At 51.4% G+C, this 22,731-nt stretch overlaps 2 protein-coding genes across 2 annotated transcripts in view; both read left to right on the top strand.

Moving 5' to 3' along the window:
• Positions 1-313: 313 nt before the first annotated feature.
• On the top strand, positions 314-6,724 carry UNCX (UNC homeobox). The gene is made up of 3 exons (XM_060260639.1): positions 314-585; positions 2,413-2,588; positions 5,699-6,724. The coding sequence occupies exons 1-3, from the start codon at positions 333-335 to the stop codon at positions 6,722-6,724; spliced, it is 1,455 nt and encodes a 484-aa protein (XP_060116622.1). The 5' UTR covers positions 314-332.
• Positions 6,725-7,788: 1,064 nt separating this feature from the next.
• Positions 7,789-22,731, top strand: part of LOC132588276 (MICAL-like protein 2) — a 143,331-nt gene continuing 128,388 nt past the window's right edge. The window contains exon 1 of the mRNA XM_060260638.1: positions 7,789-7,810. Coding sequence (XP_060116621.1) covers positions 7,789-7,810 — 22 coding nt within the window. The remainder of the gene's footprint in view (positions 7,811-22,731) is intronic.

The raw sequence follows: 22,731 nt of genomic DNA, 5'->3' as shown, positions 1-22,731 counted from the left end.
GAGAGAGAGAGAGAGAAGAAAAGCTGGCTTGTGTCCCCCCCCCCCCCCCGCCCGGGCCCGTCTCTGACGTCAGGCGCGATTAAGGCTTCTTATTGGTCCCAAATTCCCCGGGCCCAAGCCTAATTATTGGGAGGCCCCCGATGGTGAGCGCGTTAAAGGGCGGCCCGGCGCCCGGCGGCATGCGCCCTTCTTTACGCGCCGGCCGCCCGGCAGCTCCGCGGCTTCTCCCGGCCCGGCCGGTGCGCGGCTGCTGAGCCTCCCCCCCGCCCGCCCGCCCCTCCGCCGTCCTCTCGCTCTCCCCCCTCCCCCCCCGCCCACCCACCCCCGCTTCCATGATGGACAGCCGCATCCTGGAGCACCCCCATGCCCAGTTCGGCGGCATGGTGGGCTTCCCCTACCCCATCGGCCACCACCACGTCTACGAGCTGGCCGGCCACCAGCTCCAGGCCGCCGCCGCCGCTGCCGCCGCCTCGGTGCCCTTCTCCATCGACGGATTACTCAACGGCTCCTGCGCCGCCTCGGTAGTCAACCCGACCCCGCTCCTCCCCTCGGCCTGCGGAGACAGCCAGCCCTTCAAGCTCGCCGGTAAGCGCCTCCTGCCCTCCTCTCGCGGCGCCTCGGGGGCACCGATCCGCAGCCCGGGCCTGCCTGCCTGCCTGGCGCTCTTCCGCTTCCCAAAAGGTGGCCCTCTCTGCGCGCCTAGCCCGGCGCTTTGGGGTGGCTTGGAGAGGCCCGGACCTTCCCACAAACCGGGATGTTTTCCCCCACCGCCGCCAAGTTGGGGAGGGAGGAGGCACCTGCCAGCCGCCCTCCCCAGCTTTTTTGTGGGGGGGGGGTCCTTGAGCCCCTCTTGGAGAGCTTGTCTTGGGAAGGAGAGACCTGAGATTCCCTGTTGTGACTATTCTTGTTTTTGAGAGCGATGCGGAGGCGGTGGGGGGGGGGGGGGCGGTCAGGCCGAAGACAAAAGCCTCTATCCGAATCCGAGTTCGAGCAATGTTTTCTTGGGGGCTGGAGAGGCTAAAAAGGGCACTTCGGGAAACAGTTTCTGAACCGAGAGATTTTTAAATTCCTACCACACACGCGAAGGCTCTTAGCTGGGAACCGCGCAACGTTCTAGGGCGAGGAAATGTGCTTTTGATATTTTATTATAAAGCCCAGGGGGTCGGTGCCAACGATTGGAGGCATCGGTGGCGCTTTTCTCTCTGTCTTCACAAAAAAAATATATAACTTAAAATCCCAGCCCCGCGTTCTGCAGCAAGGGAAACAGGGTATTTCCCTCCCCTTGGTGAAATTCCTGACTTTGGCGTGGAAGGTGTTTGGGTAACCTGCTGGCTTCGGCAAAGGGGAAGGGTGTGAGGAGAGATCAGAAAGATTCCGAGCAGGGCCTTAGCAAGTGCAGGAGCCGACAAGACGGAAGGTACCTCCCTGGCCTCCCCAGCCTAAGGACAAAGTTTTATTATTATTATTATTATTATTATTATTATTATTATTATTATTATTATTATTATTATTATTATTATTTGCCCCCTTTGGTTCCAAGATTTCCGACCCGGAGCAGAACCCAAGGCGAGGCCTCCACGGAGATCCGAAACAAGTTTCTTTTCTTTGCTGAGCTCCTCCGATCGGTAGATTTGGAACAATGATTACAATCGTACTATATTCGTTCCTGAATAGGATAGACAAAAATTTAGCTTCGGGAAAAGGTGTCTCTTATAAACGTTAACCCCCCCCCCTCCCCCAAACAACAACCACCCAAACTTGGGCCTGCCCAAAGTCTTAGATGCCCAGAAAGCGACCAGTCGCTCCTGTCGCCCTGCCCGGCTAAAACAGCCAAGGGGGGTGCTGAGACACCCCCTCCTCACACAGCTAGGAAGAAAACCCCCGAAACGTTATTTGTTTCTTTTAAACCAAGTGCACAGCTCTCAGCAATTTCTTGCGCCTTCATTTCATCCCCTTCCCAATGTCTCCGAGTAAGAGGTTTTCGGTCTAAACGTTCTCAGAAAGGAGACGTCCTTTCTTAAAGAAAATTAGGCCAATTCCGCGCTAGACTTTTAATCCTGGTCCAGCCCTCTCCCCAAACTGATTTTTGACACTAGAATAATAGAATCATAGAGTTGGTTTCTATGTTTCCATGACTGAAGTGTAGAATTTCAGTTTGGGGATAGGGTTGGACCACGATTAAAGGTCTAGTGCGGAATTTTGAGAGGAGAAAGAAGTTCTCTGGAAATCGACGCGGCTTTACTTCGAAGTAAGGCCAGCCAGGGCCTGTAAAGGGGGTCTTCTGCCAAGAAATATGTTTCCACGCTTTCTCCCGGCGAGAAAGCGCGCTGTCTGTTTGCCGGTTTTATTCCGGAGGGTGGTCGCTCGGATCGTGTTCGAGTTTTCCCTGACCCCCTTCTCTGCCTTTTTCAGACTCCGGGGACCCGGACAAGGAAAGCCCCGGGTGCAAAAGACGCCGAACGCGGACCAATTTCACCGGCTGGCAGCTGGAAGAGCTGGAGAAGGCCTTTAACGAGAGCCACTACCCGGACGTCTTCATGCGCGAGGCGCTGGCGCTGCGCCTCGACCTGGTGGAATCCAGAGTGCAGGTACACCGACCGCAAACTTTCTCTCTTCCTCCCCCCTTCCTCCCCGCCGTCTTGGAGCTCAACGGGACGATCCTGGCCGCGGTTAAACCTTTCCAAAGTCTCCCTTTCTTGGAGGAGAGCGCGCCCACTTCACTTGGCCCGGATCGTGCCCAAAGGCTTGCTTTTTGCGCGTGGAATCTGGATTTGACCCCAATTTGCTTTGGTGTCTTTGGGAAGGGAGGGGGGGAGAGGAGGAGGAGGGAGGGAGAACGAGAGGTCTCTCCTGTCCTGGAAATCCGAGGCAGGAATGAAGCGTTGTGAATCTTAGGGAGCATTTAAACCTGACGCTTGGCCTCTCGGTGTGGGGAGGAAAAAAAATTATCTCGTAGTATTAACTGCCGGAGTGTGGGGTTCCTTCCTTCTCCTCCTTTCTCTCCCTCTCTCTCCCCCCTTCCGAACTTCTAAAAAAAACCCCCAATAGTGGGCCCTGGAGGCGGAATTTAAAACACAGAGGTTTCTCTGCCAGCCGCTTTCTGTTAAATATTTCCCGAAACCGGCCTCTATAACACGTGCCTTCCAACGTTGCGGAAAGCCTGGAAAGGGGTGTGTGCGCGCGCGCGCGTGTGTGTGTGGGGGGGTGCATTTATAAAGCGCAAATGGCGCTCCCGTCTAGCTTGGGGGAGGCCGTGCAACAGCGCTCGTAATGCTCGGTGACCTTTGCGGGCTCCACCGAAACCAGATGGAAATTTCACGAGGATTGGATGTGTTCGTCTCGCTTTCCCCTCGGGGAGGTGGTCGTGGAGATCCCGCCTCCTCTTTCCCGTCCCTTTCCGCGCTCTAGAAAATGTATTAATAAACTCCTAGGAAGGTTCTCCTTTATTCTGAACTTGCGGAGGGGGATAAGGGGGGAAGGGAACCGACCTGGAAAAAAACTGGAGACGGAGAACCCCTTGGAAAAACATCGGTCTCTCTGCCGTGAGCTCCGCGAAGACCTAGTGGGATAAAAACCGGTTTTCCCCTCCATATAAACATAGGCATCTAAAACAGTTCCAAGCCGGCAGCCGTGTGGGCCTGAAGCAGTTGAACAAAGCTGGAGTCAAGTCGTACCTTTAAGACCAACCAATTTTTATTTAGAACGTCCGCTTTCGTGTGCTCCTAAGCGCACCTCATCAGACGAGGAATCCATCAGATTCCTCGTCTGATGAAGCGCGCTTAAGGGCACACGAAAGCTGACGTTCCACCTAAAACAGTTCTTTCTCAAGGGCTTGTAACACTCGCGGGTCCCTCTCCGTGATCCATCGACGCCGGCATTGTTTCCAAGGCGCGTTTACCAAGCGCGTGAAAGACCCCCCTTTCTCTCCTCTCGACTCTCCCCCTCCCCGTCCAATCCTGACCCCTTCTGTTTTCAAATCCCTTTATCCAATTGGTTCCGAGGTTAGTGAAGGAAATCAAGACCCTCGGTTCGCCCCCCCCCCCTTCTAATACGATAATGAGTAATTCTGGGTGACAAGCGCTGGCGGAGCCGACACGGAAAGGGGCAGGAACGAAAGATCTAGAGGCCGGCGGGACTGGCGAATAATGACGTTAGGGAACCTTTGATCAGGAGGGGGGGACGCATCTTGAACCCAAGACTTCCCCCCCCCCCGGGCCTCCTCCCCCTCTTTTCCAATGCCACTTTTTAAATGTTAAGAAGCGCCCTGCCTCCAGGCGCCAAGAAAAACTGATCCACCCTCGGTCTTTTGAGAAACTTTCTTTATAATTTAAAGAAAGGTTATTATGGGGGGGGGGGGGTGGAGGGAAGGGAAAGGAGGGGAATTTGGAGGGGGGGAAGGAGTAGATTTTTTTTTAAATTCAGAAACTTTAGGGCTTCTTTTCGTGTTTGTGTGTTCCGATCTTTCCCGGTCTTTGCAAAATAAGGTTCTCGCTACCAGCTCCTTGAAAAAAAATATATATATATATTCAAGATGTACTCCGCTGTGTGTGTTTGTGTGTAAGGTTCTCTTCCCCCCTCCCCCTTTCGTCCCTCGGTTGGGTGTACAATACGGAACGTGGCTTGGCTCGCGTGTGGACTTTTGTGCTGTCCGGTCGCGGGAGCCTCCGCTATAATAGCCGAGTTGCCTCTTTAGTTCATTTCGCTTCTCAGTTTCCACCGGTTTCTTAGAACAGGCGCTTGGCGTTTGCTTTCTTTCTCAAGCCCCCGGTGCAAATTCGCCCAAGGCTGCTGCTTTTGGGGAGGCGGGGGGGCCGCGAGGGAGGGAACACGTGTCTTGGCTCCCCAGAGCATTGTGTCCTGTTGGCCTGATCCGAGGCGCCCTGCCGCGTTTGAATCCATCGCGAGTCGCTTCCCGAAGGCAGGCGGCGGCTGGGGAGAAAAAAGGAGGCGATTCTAAGAATTCTGGTTGCGATTCTCAGAACGTTTTTTTTTTTTCCTCGAGAGCCAGCCCCGGTGGAGCGCGGTAGGACTGACTTTTGACCAGATCTGGTTAGACTCGGTGTGTGTCTTTGGAAGAGGCCGAGGGAGCGCACACTTTGGCTCGGCGATCCTTTGCGATCTTCTGCGATGTGTGTTTTAAAATTCTTTACTTTAAAAGGGGGCGGGGGGGGGTTTAGCAGCTTGCCCCCGTTGGCATAATCTCCACGGCGAGTTTGTAAGGCCGAAAGCAAAACCTCGGAGCGGCTTTCTTTACGGTTGTGTCCAATCCGAAAGTCAGGGCGCCAACGGCCGGGGAAGCCCAATTCGGAGAGGTCTCCTTTATTCACGTAACAGGGGAGGCATATTTGGAAAGCGGGAAGGCACCTGGCCGATCCGGGTCTCTCACTCTCCCTGCCTTGCTTTCTTCCCGCTCCGAAGCCTTCCCAATCCCGGAACGGCCTTCGGCTTCTTGTTCTCAGGGCGCTTCCGTTCTGGCTTTTGGAGAGACCCTTTTTTCGAAACGCGCTTGGGAACGGTTGGAGAAGGCCTCCTGTTGTCTGTCTTGTTCTTTACAAAGGGGGGGGGGGAGCGTGCCGGAATAGGGGGTGGGATCGGCTCCCCTCCCTTGATTCTGCCCCCCTTCCCCGCGCGCATCGCGGGCCCCTGGGGGGGACCAGGGGGGCCGGCTGTTAATTGCTTCTCGTTCTTCGGTGTGTAGGTCTGGTTCCAAAACCGACGGGCCAAATGGCGCAAGAAAGAGAACACCAAGAAGGGGCCCGGCCGGCCGGCGCACAACTCGCACCCCACCACGTGCAGCGGGGAGCCCATGGACCCCGAGGAGATCGCCCGCAAGGAGCTGGAGAAGATGGCCAAGAAGAAGCGCAAGCACGAGAAGAAGCTGCTCAAGAGCCAGGCGCGCAACCTCCACTCGCCCAGCGGCCTCTCCGTCAACAGCAGCACGCAGAGCTCCGACAGCGACGGCGGAGGGGGGGGCCTGTCCCCGGACCCGCCCGACGGCTGCAAGCCCCCGCTGCCCGGCAGCTGCGACCTCACCGCCCCGGCCTTCTATCCGGCCAACCGGGGTGGCAGCGGGGGCTGCAGCGCCAGCTGCTCCGCCAAGGAGGCCTCTGCGTCGGGCTCGGAGTGTGCGGCGCCCCCTTCCTCGACGGCGCGGGGCCCCGGCTTCCCCAAGCTCAACCCCTTCAGCGTGGAGAGCCTCCTGTCGGACTCTCCCCCGCGCCGGAAAGCGCCGCTGGATTTCCCGCCGGCCTTGGCCCCGTGCGCCCCGACGGCGCGCACTCTCTTGGGCAAAGGCCACTTCCTCCTCTACCCCATCACCCAGCCGCTGGGCTTCATCGTGCCGCAGACGGCTCTCAAGAGCCCCCCGGGCCAGGAGCCCCCCCAGCGGGGCTCCCCGCTGCCCGCCGCCAACCCCAGCCCGGACCCGGCGCCCCCCAAGAGCAGCACCACCGCCGCCATCTCCGCCGCGCCCGGCCCCGAGCTCCTGGGCGCCAGGAAGGGACCCCCGCCGCCGCCCGCCCCCTCGCCCCCTTCGTGTGGCGGCTCTTCCTCGCAGGCGGACAGCATCGGCGGCCCCCCCGCGGCGCAACCAAAGTCCCCCCTTCTCCTCCTCCCCCCGGCGAAAGACGCTTGCCCAGCCAGAGACAATTCGGATTGTCGCGCCGAGCCCGGCTGTCCGCCGGAGACCAGCAATTTAGACTGTGAAGAAGTGGATATGGAGTAGGCCTACAGACGCGGAGGGGGGGGGGGGGCGACTATACACTTAGACTCCGGGGAGGGGGTGGGGGGGGGCGAATTAACTTGTGAACCCGAAACTTCGGACTCTCCCAAAGTTGCCCCCGGCCAGAGTTCTGTTTTATTACATATATTTTTGGAGGCAAAGCGATTCCCCCCTTCTTTTACGCCCCCTCCCCCGCAATCCGTGGCGCAGAGGGTTAAGGCTGCACTACTGCAATCCTAAACTCTGCTCACGACCTGAGTTCGATCCCCGTCGGAAGCTGGGTTTTCAGGTAGCCGGCTCGAGGTTGACTCAGCCTCCCATCCTTCCGAGGTCGATCAAATGAGGACCCAGCTTGCTGGGTGGGGGGGAGGGGGAAGTGTAGATGACTGGGGAAGGCAATGGCAAACCACCCGGTAAAAAGTCTGCCGTGAAAACGTTGTGAAAGCAACGTCACCCCAGAGTCGGAAACGACTGGTGCTTGCACAGGGGGCTACCTTTCCTTTCCTTTCTACAACACTCCCCCCCTAACTCGACCCGTTTAAAATCAGGTGATTTTTTAAAAAAATAGCTTTTTTTTTGTTTTTTTCCTTAAACAAAAAGACACACTCGGGTTCAGAGAGACCGGCTCCAGCGAGCAGGATATGGATTCGGTGACTGGGACGCCAATGGTTCAAAAAAAAAGAGATAGAGAGAGAAAAGAATAGAAAACAGACACAACATTAACTCCTCAGACCTTGTAAAATGCAAAAATGTTTAAAGATATTTATATATGTAATTTTTTAAAAAACCTAAATAAAAATCTCTTTAAAAAAAAAAAAGCCAGCCTGGTTTTTCACCCCCTTTTTACGCGTTTTTAATCCTAAGGGGTTTTATTTTTAAACTAATTAAGTGGGTGGGCCTTTATTATTCTTTTTAAAAAATTGTCCTCCTCCCAATCTTTGGGCGTTTCTCTGCGTGTTTATTGCTTAACACAAATGTATTCATTTAATAGCCTCCCCTCCCCTTTTTGCCTCTCCCGCGGCCGCCGCCCCCCCCCTCCCCAACACGGAGGTTAGCAGCTCGGGGCTATGAGGGACCGGCCGGCTCCTGGTGAGTTTTGATATGAAAGTAATTATTTTCCCGGTGGCTGCTTGCAGGGATTCGGTTTCCTCGCCCAAAGGGTTATTATACATTACCGATTTTCGAGTGATATGAAATCACATAAACTTCCTACAATAATAGAATTAGCATGAAAGGCTGGGGTGTCAAATTGAAATTGGAAAATAATAGCCTCGGCAGCCGGGGGAGTGGGCGCGCATATTGGAGCCGGAGATGGGAATACGTGGGGCGGAATTTTCATGAGGTTGCCGCCCCCCCCACACACACTCGCCCCCCCCAACCTCCGCCCCTCCCTCCCTCCTGCCTCTCCCTCCCCCCCCCCCTTTCCCTCTTTGTCAGTCCTCTTGTAGCCGGCTATATTAAGATAGATGTTCAATGATATCTTTCATTGTTCTGTCGCTTATATGGATGTTGCCGTCTTATCAGACTATTGATCATATGTCGACTATAATAGGACAGCCGCGGCAAATGCTCTCTTCTTTCTCCTCCTCCCCCCCCCCCTCGCTCTCTTTTTAATACAAAAGGCGAACGCATTTGTTCTAATAGGGTTGGGGGTCCTTGGGGAACCTTTGGGGGCTGCGAGACAGCTGCCCCAAAGATATATTAGCAAACTTGGCTGGGGAGGGGGGAAAAAAAAGAGAAAGAAAGGAAATCACGGAGAAAGAAGCTACCCTGTCCTCTCAAACACGCCCCCCCCTCCAAATCTATATACGGGTGTGTCTATATATATTTATATGGAATTTGCAGTGCGCGTCAGGGCCCCAACCAAATTCCCCAGAAATCGCCTTGCCAATTATTAAAACCATTAATTCTGGCGAGGCGGTGCGGCGGCGGCGGAATTATGTTTACAGCCTCCTTAAATATCTCTGATCCCTCCTGGTCACCGGGCCTATATTTGCAAATAAATTGAAAATAATCAAGAGGACAGCGGAGGGGTCTTTCTCTCTCTCTCCGCCCCCCCCCCTTCCAACTCCACCCGTCGGAGCCGGCGCTGCAAATGAATTTCCGAGCCCTGGTTCCTTTAATAATATTTACATAATTTTCGCTCAGTGACTCTGATATTTGCTCTCTAGGAGACGGGGCTTATGGAGGTGGGCGTGTGGAAATAATTAGATCAAAAGGAAGGGAGGGGCGAAGTGAGTGGGGTTGGTTGGGGAGGAGAGGAAGGAAAGCTCTTTTTTGGGGTGGCCTAAACGGGTTTTTTTTTGGGGGGGGGGACTCGTAAGGGCTCGATCCGCGGGGAAGTCGCTCTGCACAGAAGCCCCGAACTCCTTGGCGCACGAAGTTGCGCGCAGGGGGAAAGTCCGGGACTGCAGCCGCGCTCGCCCTCGCCCAATTCACTCTTCCCTCGAATTAAAAGTGGTCAGAAAGTCGGTCAGGCTGCTTTTATATATATTTCTGAGTTGGGCGGCGGCGGCGAGATCAGAACTTCGAGCCTGATTTCGAGAGGGTGGGGGGGGGATCCCCAGATCTTTGCAGGGAAGCCAAACTGGAGCCCCCCCCCCCCTCCAAGGAAGGCCCTCCAAGCTGGAATTGGCACGGGGCGGCCCCTTTGTTTCCACACCCCCCTCCCTTCCCTCCAAACCTGCCTCCCGCCCTCCCCGCGCGGTGTATTTAAAATGTCATTTGCCCTGACGAAACCCGTACAGAAAATCGTGCGTAAAAATGTTGGTTATTTTATCGAGAGGTGAACGATTTGTCTGGCAGCGATAAATCGCATCTCTTCCCCCCCCCCCCCCCACCCTTTCCTTTCTTCAATTTGCAGCTGTTCATTTGGGTGGCTGAAGCGGAGGAAAGAAGACTTGGGGGGGGGGGGGGGAGAAAGAGAAACAGAGAGAGAGAGAGAGAGAGAGAGGGGCGAGGGGCGGCTCATGTATAATGGATTTGCAGTTTGAATGGTGGTGAATCGCTGCCCGCACACTCGTGTCCTTAAGGTGAAATTACTGATTTACTTAAGCAGTTTAGAGGGTTTTTTCCCCCTCTCCCCTCCCTCCCTTCCTCCCCCCTCTCTCCCCCCCCCCGCCAAACCCCCCAAAGCAGCAGGCTGTGTGATTCTAGACAAACTATCAATCGATCTGATCCCAGGCAGCCTGCAGGAGCCGCCTTCGCCCATGAATCATACTTTATGAATTCAATTTCTACCAGGAGAAATTTTCAATTTGAACGGCGGATCATTATGGGAGAGTGTAAATTGTTTTTGCTCTATTATGCATCGGACGCGATCATTTTTCTTTCTAATTACGGAGGTGTCAGGTCGGCCTGTCATGCCGGAGCTGATTTTCAATTTAACTGATCATCATACATTCATTTTCCCATTTGATAAATCTGCTATCGAGACGGGCGCGCCATGCCCGGAATATTAACAGAGAGCCACCGAGAGCCGCCGTAATGGGGGGAATGCGTATGCGGCAATAAGCGCAGATCAGCTAGCTAATTTAGCACCTTCTGATTCCCCATCTCCATTTCTCATTTCCAATTCTCCGAGGAGAGGGGAAAGGGGGGGGGGGGAGGCTTAAAAAAAAAAAACACCCAGCCCAAAGGCAGAGAAACGCCTCGCGCTCCTTTCTCTCTCTCTCTCTGCAACAGCCAAGAAGAGAAAGCTGGTTTGAAGAGGGGGGGGGGGAGAGGAAAACTAGAAGACGGAGGGGGGGGGGCAGCTCGGAGAGGAGGGAGGGAGGGAGGGAGGGGCGGGCGAGGAAAGAAGCCCCCCCCTTCCCAAACGCTTGTTTTCTATTACACATCTTCCAAATTAGGATATCAAGCTTAATTAATGCTAATTGAGTTCTCCAATACGTGTTATTTTTATTTAATAGAAACAAATTTGCTCAATTAATTATCCGGCGTAATTTTCAAGAGCCTCGTTTGGCGAAGGCTTGGAGCTCTTATATTATTATTATTTTTTTTCTTTCTTTCTCTCACTCCCCCCTCCCCCAAGAATAAACTACCCGAAGCAAATAAAGAGGCTTTTGGGGAGGGGGGGGGGTTGTGATGATTTTTTTTGAAGGGGTGGGGTTAGAGGCGAGGATTGGGTTTTCTTTTTCGGGGCTCGATTTTGCGAGGGGGGGGAGTTGACCTGGCCTAGAGGTTGAAAAGGACACGCTTTCTGGGGCAAGGTTATATCTCTATATGGGGGGGGGCGGTTTGGGATGGGTGGGCCCCCTACCTTTGTCCTGGGTATGTTGGTTTCTGGCGTTTTAGGGCTTTTTTGGGGGGCGGTGAGTGTGGAAGACTTCCAGATTTGCAGGTAGTGGGACTAGATCGGCGGCCCGAGAAAAGGACTAGGCGTTTGGAAAGACTTTTCTGGCCTCTTGTCTCCCCCCACCCCACCCCTCCGCGCGCTCCAACGCTCCATAGTTTGGTAAGGCGGTTCCAAAGTCGAGGGAAAACCGTTTCCCAACAAATGTCCGGCGGTTTTGGGCCACCACTCGCTTGTGAACAAACCCGGCCCGGGAGGTGGAGAGCTCTTATTCATGATTTCATTCCTGATTTTTAACCTTTTTGCTCGTTGGCTTGTAAAAATCCGGCTAGACGGAGGCGACTTTAATTTTGTTGATAAATCGGTTCCGTTGGGGTGTGTGTGTGTGTGTGCTTGTGTGTGTATATATATATATGTGCGCGCCTGTGTTGCGGCGGACTGGGGAGGGGGGAGGAGAACGAGGGGTGGGGGCCGCGTTCTTCGCTGATTTATTTTTAACCCCGAGGAAGTACACGGCTCTGACAGTTTGGATAAATTAGCCAAGCTTCGCAGCCTCCTAATGAGAGGATATTATTTCACCACCTCGCAAAGAGCGTGAAAAATGAGAGAGACTCCATCCCGAGGTGTCGGATCGATTCACGATCAGGGTGTAAATTATATACAACTAAATATCCTAAACCGCGGATACCGGGGCCTTCTTGGCTTAGGAGAAATGCAACATTAAACAAAGATTATAAGGCAGAAAGGCACCTAGATGGAAGTCTCCCAGGCCCCTGGGGCTGGTTTCTCTCTCTCTTCTCCCCAACTTTTTTGAAATTCCCGAGGGCGCCGCGAGCGCAGAAACGCCAGCGCAAAAGAGGGAGCAGAAGAAAATTAGAGAATCGCCCAATTGGGCGATTCTTTGGTTTGGTGCGAATTAGGGGGTAACATAGCTCAACTCAGGCTTAAAAAAAAAAAAAAAAAACTTGACTCGAAAATGCTGGGATCCCCCTCCCAATGTTGGGAATTTATATTGGAAAGATCTTATTGGATGGGTAAGATTCGAGTATTTGGGGCCTCCAATTCATGGTGCTTGTTTGCACCCCTGCTGCCAAGGGTCTTTTTTTGGGGGGGGGGGGGTAAGAGAGACTCTCTAATAACAAAACGCCACAGTGGTGCTGTGCGAAGTCTTCCTCACGCCCCCCCTCCCCAAATCTCCATTTAGGACTACAGAGCTGCTGGTAATTATATAATTTAAAACCCATTTAACACTCGCTAGCCCGACAGTAAATATATGCATATTGCTAATAAGATTTGCACAATTACGCCGGTCAAACAGAGGGAAATGTTTACCGCCTTTCAAAATAATAAATATTCAAAGTAAATTTTAAAAAGTCCCCCTCCCAGTAACTTCTTATTTTCTTCGCTTTACTGGGGGGGGGGGGGGGGGACGCTTCTATAGCCAGCAGATTTTTAAAAATGAGAGGGATGGGGTGGGGGTGGGGGTCAAACAGTGCTCCTAAAATTCGGAGTCCTCTTTGATAACCCTGGGAAAAAAAAGAGATAATCAAATATTTGCAGCGTTGCTTCTCGCAAGTTAATAAAATACGATTATCAGATAATCCGTCGGTAGAGAAGCTATTTTGTCTAGTTAACAGATGATTACAAAAAGAGTGGGGGGGGGAGAGAACAAACCCTACTCTAGAATCATGCTCCCCCCCCCCCATTGAAGGGTTATGTGTGAAATGTTAACAACCTCCTCAAACGTTTAAGAACTGTGCTCCGCGCGCCCCGAAGGTCTTCGGTATCTTTCTGGGACATTCAGATGCAAGCGAAGCGAACGCGTGTCGGAGATTCTCATGTTATATAACAAAAAGCAGGAGGGCCCTGTGTGCGGGGTGGGGGGAGAGGGGAAGTGGGGAGAGGGGGGGGGAAGAGAAAAGCATGCCATGAAAGTACTGGATTGGTTTGAAAGGACGGGGGTTTGGATTTTTTGCTTTGTTTTGTTCCGAATCAATTTTGTGGAATTGTTTCGTCTGTACGCAGGTTAGCATAGAAGAAGGCGTAAGGTCAAGAGCCGGTGTGTGTTGTGGGTGTTTGGACCTTTGTCCCCCTCCCCCATTTTGCACCAAGCGGTCGAGGGTGGAGCAGCAACCGCTGCCTGGGCTTACTCGGGAGTAAAAATACCACAGCCGTGGGGTGGGTTTGGCGGAGTAGTTGGAGAAAAGTGTTTTTGCTGCTCAGGCCGCTCCCCCCCTCTCCTCCCCCCCCCCAATCCTCCGAAGGAACCACGACCCCTTTGGGCAGGGCCTCCGACCCCGAAGGACCCCAAATTGCGTGCCAGCTTCCCAGTTCTACAGAGCTCTTAAAACCAGGCGAGTTTTTTTTTTAAATAAAAATACATAAAAGGTGGGGAGTGATAGATGATAGATAGATAGGCCCCGTTTTTAAGGCATTGGAATTCATGCAGGCCCCCATAGTTTCTGAAGTGCTACTTCTGCGATTCTCTCCCCCACCCCCACCCCGTTTAAGCGCCCCCTCCCAATTTTTCGACCTTCCCTCCCCGAGCAGACTTCAGCCTTGGAATTTCAGCATTGGAGGGGGGGGGGCGATTTAGTTGCCCCCCTCTCCGACTGCCAACTCTGAAGGCGGGACCTGCTCCCCCTTTTCTCTGGTTCGAGATCTTTCTGGAGGCTTCCTCTAGAAAGGCAGCTTCTCTCTCCCCCCCCCCCCCCACAAGACCCTGGCTGTTCAAGGGTAGGAGGGACAACCCCCCCCCCCTCCTCCAATCAAAGAGGACTCTTTTCCAGTTTGAGGAGAAACGCGCGATCCAGGAGGGAAGTGTGCGGTGCCCCCCACCCCCAAAAACTCCCCGCCCCGGTTTCTCTGACCCTTCCCACCGAGTTGTTGTTTTTTTTTGCAACGAGGCCGGATCTTGCGCTTCCCAAGCGACCCTCGCCCCGAAGCCCTTGCCCTGGGATGCCCGATTTCCTTTCCAAAGGTGAGGTTTGGAAAAAAAAAAAAAAGCACGCCCCGAACTAGCGGCTGTGAAAAAGTGGTACCGGGGTGTTGGGGGGGAGGGAAGGGGCGAAAGAACAGGAGGGGGGGAGCGAAGAGAGAGCGATTTGTAAGCCATGGCCCCTCCTCAGTCTCTCAATGGGGCCGCGACCCCCTGACTAGGGCGGACTTTCCGAACCTGTTAACTCTTCCATCTCTCTCCTCCCTCCCCTTTCTTCCTTCTTTCTCAGAGAGGGGGAGAGAAAGGGTGGTGTGTGTGTGTGTGGGGGAGAAGCAGCTGTCTTAGCTAACTCCCCCCTTCCAGTGCCTGGCTAGCCCGACGCTTGGTCCAGAGCGCAAGCAGGCCGTTTTCCAAACGTTGTTTCTCTTCTACCGGTTACTAATCCCAAATCTCCCCCCCCCTCTCTTTATTTAGAGTCCGGGGTGGCGGAGGTGGGGAGAGATCTGGAAGAGGGCCGGCCCTCCACTCGCTCACCTGCTGTTGGCTTGAAAGAGAGGAGGCATTAACCTCCCCGGAAATAAATATTGAAACAAAAGATTGCGGGCCCAACGCCTCCAAATCCCATCAATTCAATCCAGTCCTCCGCTCTTAATTTCTCTCCTCCTTCCTTGCCTCGCGCGCGTGTGTCTTAAAACCGCTTTCTCCAGCATTTGGAGACGGCTCTTCCCTTCTCCCCCACCCAAAAAACCTTTTCGCCAGAGTCAAATCTTTCAGGTCACTTTAAACGTTGCAGGAAAAACAACAACAACAACAATAATAATAATCCTCATCAACAACAACGTAGTAATATAGCAGCGATAATAGTAAAAAATAGCATACCCCCACAACATCACCAACCAATAGACCGCTTGCGCAGTCCACTTGCGGAGTGGGCGGCATATAAATCTAAGGTAAATAAATAAAAATAAATTTAAAATATATATATAAAAATCGCAATAATAAATAATTACTTACTGGATACGAAATCAGCTTCTAAGAAGAGCAGGGGGAAATGTAAAAACCTCAGGATGTGGGTACACCTGCAATAAGCATATAATAGCGATAATAACGACGGGAATTATTGTGGGGTAAGACTGGGGAAATGGCAAAACCTCACCGTGTGAATACAGCTGTAATAATAACAGTAACCATAATAGCAATAATAAATAATTACTGCTGGGTGAGACGGTCTGCTTTCAAAAAGAGTGGGGAGAAGAATGTAGAAACCTCAGAAAGTGGGGACATCTGGGAAATAATAATAATAATAATCAGAGACACAAAATCGTAAAATCTGGATTAGGGCGCTTGAATTTAAAACACGGGCACACAACAAAAAAAACCCCACATTTATTAAAGCATTAGAATAATTGAAATGTGCCGCTGGGCTGGCGCAGGGGCCGATCTGTTTAAATAATTCTCTGGGTGTCTTGTTGTGATAAAAGATTATCTGGAATTCTATTAAAGGCGCAGGAAGCGCCCGATTTCAAAAATCCTATTTGGGGGGGGACTTTCAATAAACTATCAGTAATCTGATCTTTTTCAACAACCTCCTGCCGTTGGGCTTTATCTGAAAGTTTACAGCGCTCCTTTCTGGAGAATTTCAGGGTGGAAAGGGGGAAAGGGGAGGGAAAGAAAGAGAGAGAAAGAAACCAGTACACCTGTCACTCACGCTGGGATTAGAAAATATTAATATGAAGGAACTGGGAAGGCAAAAATAAATAAAACCCCATTTCGTGGGAGGGTATTGACTGCTGAAGAGGCATCTTCAGAAGCTGCAATCTCGATTATTTCTAAAATTTTTTCGGGGGGGGGGGGCGTGGAGAGTTGGTGGCTCCGATCTCACCTGCAGGTTGTTTGAACAAACGGTTCTTGTCTGTTTGTGGCATAATTACATCAAGCAAGCCTTCTGAATAAGGTACGTTTGTTGCCAAGTATTAATTAAAGACCTTCCTTCGGTTCTACAGGGGTTCTCTATTCAGAGCCATGAATTAATGCCCGGTTTCCCCCCTCCTTTAATCCTCCCCCACTTATTAACAATCCCCCCCCTCACTCCCCCCTCCCAGTTAATTTTAGACTGTTTCATATCATTCTGAAGCCTAATTTCCTTTGTTTATGCGGAAAGTATCATTTTTTAATTGTCAGTAGATACCCTCTCCTGCTCACGCATAAACCTTGAAAAGCCCAGACGACACTAATTGCTGTTAATTTTCTTCATTAGTTTCATTTACTCTTCAACCTCTTAATTGTATTTTTAATATATATATTCTCCTCCCCCTGCATTTTCGAGGAATTGGCTTTTTTTCTTTTTCTCTTTTTTAAAAAAAAATCAGACTAAATAAAGCATGGGGGAGGAATTTTCGGAACCTTAAGCCCGCCCCACCCCCTACTCCAATGAATTAATTTATGTAGGAGGGCCGTGGAACCGGTCTGCGTTCTCAGATTAAGGCAGAACCGTAACAGAACTTCCAGACTCAGGGGCAGTCTATCTCTCAAATTCCAAACCAACAGAGCATCCTTGCAGCCAGTGAGCTTTCTTGATCAACTGTAGCAGGGAAACAGCAAAAGAACCTGGCGTCCAGAGGCACCTTAAAAGCTGACAGGGTGTATTCTAGAGGACGGCATTGTTAGTCTGCAGTAGAGGATCTGGATTCGAATCCCCGTAGCACTTTAGAGACCAACAAGATTTGGCGTGTGGGTGTGAGGTTTCAAGAGTATTCCCAAAGCTGATTTTGGCTGGATGGATTCCCAAAGCTGATTGGGCCGGATGGATTCCCAAAGCTGATTTTGTGAATCAGAGCTAACTTCATCAGATGTGTAGACGGCGAGTCTATTCAATAGACTCCCAGTCTTACACATCTGATGAAGTTAGGCTCGGGATGCCAAAATCAGGCTTGGGGAAGCCAACCCGGTCCAAGCAATCTTGTCAAGGAATCGATCCACTGAAGAGTACCAGGGTCTGACTCAGGAGTGCTGTTCTTATGTTCCAAAGACCAGCTTTTCTCAATTTGGAAGGCTGATGAGCTTGCGCTTTTGGAAGCCACTGGAGTTGAGTTTTCCGCTTCCCTTGGTGACAAGGAGACGAGAAGGCCCCGGGCTGCTCTGCTTGCTGTGTAGGAGTGGGAATTCCTTGGCCTGCTGCTTGACTTTCCTTCCCTGGCAAGTAATAGCACCCTCTTTACCCAGCTCTTAAAAGTACAGACTGCCCCTTTCAGTAACCTGCTCTCCCTACCCTCCACACGATGCTCTATCAGGGGTGTCAAACACACAAATGAGACCTTGTTGGGCCAGGCCATGTCGTGTCATAAAATGTAATGCCAGGTAGCAGAGATATAAACTTTGTAAAGGACACGCACTAACACAATTAAAGATTTTAAAAAAACCCCTAAAACAAAACTTGCTTAAAAGATAAGCGCTCTTGCAATATTTTGTTTGTTTAACAATTTTGGAAACCTCTTGCTCTGAATTGCTGCATCAGAATCTGGAGACAATGTCTGTGCTGTAGCAATCTTGAGTATGGTGTTCAGGTGTTCAGGTGTTTAGGTGTGTGTCTGTAAGTTGCAAACCTACTTTTGATTCACTTACATTCATTACAGAAATCTCGTGGTCAATGCTTTGAGCCTAAGATCTAGAGGAAAACATGAAATGGCTGGGCATTGTGAGCTTTTGTACATAATGTTGCTTCATGTGCTGGTCAGCCAATGGGGAAAATAGAGGCTTTGCTCTATAGCTCCTGTGTGATTGAGCAAGCCTGGCAAAGCAAGCTGTGATGCAGAAGGAAGCAAGAGAGAGGGAGAAGGAAGCAGACGACAGTGAGTTGCTCGGGGGTCTGATCCGGCCCTTGGGCCATATGTTTGACAACCCTGTTCTAAATATTCCCCTGGTCTGGGGAAGCAGCCGGTATTTCAGGATCAATTCAACAACAAGTTGGAAAAGAAACTTCCAATGATGGTGGTGGACGGGGCAGTCGCATTGCAGCCAAAGTTTCACGACTCCCAAATAGAGTTTTCAAGACCAGAGATGTTCAGAGGTGGTTTGCTGTAGCCTGCCTATCTGTAATGCATGGTCAAGCTGTAGCTGGCTTATAACCACCCTTTTGAGGGGCTTTCGAGGGCAATGAGAAGCAGAGATGGTTGGCGATTGCCTTCCTCTGCAAAGTCTTCCTTGGTGGTCTCCCTTCCAAGCGCTGACTCTGTGTACTTTCCGAAATGTGCTTTCAATATCCCACTGCAAAACCTCAAATCCTCAGAAGGGGTTTGATCAGCAAAATTAGGTTCCCTGGGCTAAGTCAGGACAAAACATTGAGAATGGTCCTGAGAGTCAGTTTGGTGTAGTGGTTAAGTGTCCAGACTCTCATCTGGGAGAACTAGGTGTGATTCCCCACTCCTCCATTTGCAGTTGCTGGAATGGTCTTGGGTCAGCCATAGCTCTCACAGAGGTTGTCCTTGAAAGGGCAGCTTCTGTCAGAGCTCTCTCAGCCCCACCCATCTTACAGGGTGTCTGTTGTGGGGGGAGAAGATATAGGTGATTGTATGCCGCTCTGAGTCTCTGATTCAGAGAGAAGGACGGGGTATAGATCTGCAGTCTTCTTCTGATTCCCAATTACAAGAGATTCCTTATTTAGCACTTTAAAAAAAGAAGAAGAAAACCCTCATTCACCCCCCCCCCCCAGCTTAGGAGGCAGCATGTGTTGTTCACTGCTCCTCCCAATTTATCTTCACAACAACAACTCTGAGAGGTAGTTGAGGCTGCAGAAGAAGAAGATGATATTGGATTTATATCCCGCCCTCCACTCCGAAGAGTCTAAGAGCGGCCTACAATCTCCTTTATCTTCCTCCCCCACAACAGACACCCTGCGAGGTGGTTGGGGCTGAGAGGACTCTCACAGCAGCTGCCCTTTCAAGGACAACCTCTGCCAGAGCTATGGCTGACCCAAGGCCATGCCAGCAGCTGCAAGTGGAGGAGGGGGGAATCAAACCCGGTTCTCCCAGATAAGAGTCCGCACACTTAACCACTACACCAAACTGAAAGAGAGAGAGAAGAGTGACTGACACAAGGTCACCAGTGAGCTTCCATGGCAGAGCAAGGGTTCAAATGAGGGTCTCCCAGATCTTAGTTCAGTGCTGTAATCACTATGACACACCGGCTTATCCTTAGGGGGATGGGCCATGACTCAGTGGTATGCATCTGCTTGGTATGCAGAAGGTCCCAGGTTCAATCTCCGGAATCTCCAGCTAAAAGTCCAGGCAGGAGATGAGATGAAAGACCTCAGCCTGAGACCCTGGAGAGCCACTGCCAGTCTGAGTAGACAAGACTGACCTTGATGAACCATTGGCCTGATTCAGGATAAGGCAACTTTGTGTGTGTGTGTGTGTGTGTTTGAGAGGGGCTCAGTTGCAGAGCATCTGCTTGGCAGGCAGAAGGTCCCAGGTTCAATCCCCGGCATCTCCAGTTCAAAAGGACCAGGCAGTAGGTGAAGGGAAAGACCTCTACCTGAGACCCTGGAGAGCCGCTGCCATTCTGAGTAGACAATACTGGCTTTGATGGACCATTGGCCTGATTTGGGATAAGACAGCTTCATTTAGGGAGAGGGTGGAACATCTCTTTGGCAGGCAGAAGGTCCCAGGTTCAATCCCCAGCATCTCCAGTTCAAAAGGACCAGGTAGTAGGTGAAGGGAAAGACCTCTACCTGAGACCCTGGAGAGCTGCTGCCGGTCTGAGTAGACAATACTGACCTTGATGGATCCAAGTGTCTGACTCAGCATCAGGCGGCAAACAAAGGAGGAGGAAACAAACGGAACCCAAAGCGCACTTGAAGCGTTCTCAGTATAAGACCGCGTCATTCTCCCCGCTTTTTATTTTTGAAAACACACTCCGTATTGGAGACTAACGGGCTCCTGCCTTTCTCCTTAAGAACTGCCCCTGTCCGATGTTGCCTCTTTCAGATCTCACCTTAAAACCTACCTCTCAGGACCAATGTTCCCTCAAAGCCGCAGAGTCTTGTGAACACAAATTCAGCTTTGTGTGCTTACGGGCATTAAAGTTAGATCCGAGAGGGCAGCCGTGTTGGTCTGAAGCAGTTGAACAAAGCAGGAGTCAAGGGGAACCTTTAAGACCAACCAAGTTTTATTGAGAACGTCAGCTTTCGTGTGCTCTAAACACACTCCGTCAGACGAGTTTTGAGCTGCTGCCATTACAGTTGCGAGCTGCTGCACAAATTATTGTGCTCAGGAGTCATCCTCCCTGAGCGAAGGCAAAAATGTGAGAGCTGGAGGCTAAAAATCTGTGAGCTCGCTCACACTAACTCAGCTTAGAGGGAACACTGCTCAGGATTGATCTGACAGAGGGAAACCCAGCCCGATGGAATCTCTTCCTGGGTCTTTGTGGTACCAGAAGTATGCTTGCTGTTTCAGCTCATCAGCTCCAGAACTTCATCATCTGTTCTAGGAACCCCTTTGGCGTGAACCCTGAATCAGCATCTTCTGAATGTATTCCACTCCCCGTGACCTCCTTCTCTTGGGTCTCCCCTCTGTATTGAATTTTAGGCTACAATCTCTCTGGGCCAGAGCCCGGTCCTCTTAGTTTGTTCCTTTGCAAAGCGTCACACAGACCGACAGCGTTTGGAGGCCTGTAACTCTAACGCAAGTCCATGGCTTCAAATGATGAGACATTTTTAGGTTCAAGCAAACGAATCCTTGCTCAATTTCATTTTGCTTATACCCCGCCGCTCTCCCCAAATGGACCCCTTTCAACATCATTTTCACCTCAGTTTTATTTTGTTATTATTATTATTATTAATTATTATTAAATTTAATTTGTATCCCGCCCTCCCCGCCTGGGCAGGCTCAGGGCGGCTAACAACATTCAATAAGGCATTACATAAATACAATGATTAAAACAGCATTAAAATGATAAAACAACATTAAAATTATACATAGTTTATCCTCGCCACAACTCTCTGAGGTAGGTTAGGGCAAGAGGGTGTGAGTGGTCACCTGGTGAACTTCCACGGCAGAAGTGCAGATTTAAACCTGGGTCTACCAGATTCCCAGCCCGACCCTCTAACCCTAACACCAAGAACATAAGCTTTGGACGGTGCCACATTGGTGCCAGTCCAACAGGTGAAGAGCTTAGGAGTGGCCTCGGATGCCTCCCTTTCCATGGAGGCCCAGATCACAATGGTTGCCAGGTCTGCCTTTTGTTATCTTCGGCAGAACAGGCAGCTAGCACCATATCTATCCCTCAAGGACCTGGCTACAGTGATCCATGCAGTGGATCCACTTCCAGATCTACTTCCAGACTAGACTACTGTAACTCGCTCTATGCTGGCTTAGCTTTGAGACTGATCCGGAAACTGCAGCGGGTGCAGAATGCGGCGGCTCGCCTGCTCGGTGCTGACTGCACCTCCTTTACGGGTGGGCATTCAGCCAGCGCTCCGCAGTCTGCACTGGCTGCCCACTGAGTACTGGATTCTGGTTCAAGGTTTTAGTTCTAAAGTTTAAAGCCTTACGCGGCCTGGGACCAACATACCGGCAGGACCGCCTCCTTCCATACATGCCCAGGAGGTTGTAACGTTTGGCCTCCCAACATCTGTTGGCCATTCCTGGCCCAGGAGACGCCCGCCTCACCTCAACTAGGGCCAGGATCTTTTCAGTTCTGGCCCCGACCTGGTGGAATCAGCTCTCTACAGAGATCCGGGCCCTACCTGGCTTAGTAGCCTTCCGTAGGGCCTGTAAAACGGAGCTGTTCTGCCAGGCTTTTAGCTGAACTTGCAGGATCTGGATCTATTCTGGATCTGTTTGGCCTCCCCGGCCAGCACTGTCATCTGGGAGGGACAGTGGCTCAGTGGTAGAGCATCTGCTTGGGAAGCAGAAGGTCCCAGGTTCAATCCCTGGCATCTCCAAAAAAGGGTCCAGGCAAATAGGCGTGAAAAACCTCAGCTTTGAGACCCTGGAGAGCCGCTGCCAGTCTGAGTAGACAATACTGACTTTGATGGACCAAAGGTCTGATTCAGTATAAGGCAGCTTCGTATGTCCATCTGTGCTAGGAAATGGAATAAAAACTGCCATGATGTGAGACGGCAAGGCTGGGCAATACGTGATGACCTGGTAATCTGAGTGCTGTTGAGTTGTCTGTTTAGAGAATGTTTTTATTGTATTTTATTGTTTTATCCTATGTTGTACTCTGCCCTGAGCTCTACGGGGAAGGGGCAAAATAGAAATATACTAAAATAAATAAATAAGTAAATAAATAAATAAGAGCCCTGCTGGATCAGACCAGTGGACTAACCTGTCACACACAGTGGCCAACCGGTTCTCTGGATGGTCAACCACAGGCATGGAGGCCGAGGCCTTTCCTTGATGTTGCCACCTGACTCTGAGATTCAGAGGCTGGCTGCCTCTGAACATGGAAGTTCTCTTTAGTCACCGTGGCTGGTAGCCCTTGATAGACCTTTCCTCCATGAATCTATCTCACCCTCTTGTAAAGCTGTCTATGCCTGTGGACCTCACGAAATCCTCTGGCAGCAAATCCCACATGTTTCCTTTTGTCTGCCCTGATTCTTCTGCCCATCAGAGTCTGCTCTGGAGCTAAGCTTGATGAAAGAGCTGCGCAGACTGGGCTTGTTGACAGCTGTGCCATATGACAGATACACGTACTATCTATGCTCAGAGACTCTGCATGCTTTGGCATACCAGATCTGGGACCCAAAGACCAGGAAAAGGGGTGTAGCTACGAGGCAGA

Source organism: Heteronotia binoei, chromosome 20, assembly GCF_032191835.1.
Source record: "Heteronotia binoei isolate CCM8104 ecotype False Entrance Well chromosome 20, APGP_CSIRO_Hbin_v1, whole genome shotgun sequence".
In the NCBI taxonomy this organism is placed as follows: Eukaryota; Metazoa; Chordata; class Lepidosauria; order Squamata; family Gekkonidae; genus Heteronotia; species Heteronotia binoei.
The sequence above is the reverse complement of the archived record's forward strand: the minus strand, read 5'-3'. Positions and strand labels throughout refer to the sequence as shown.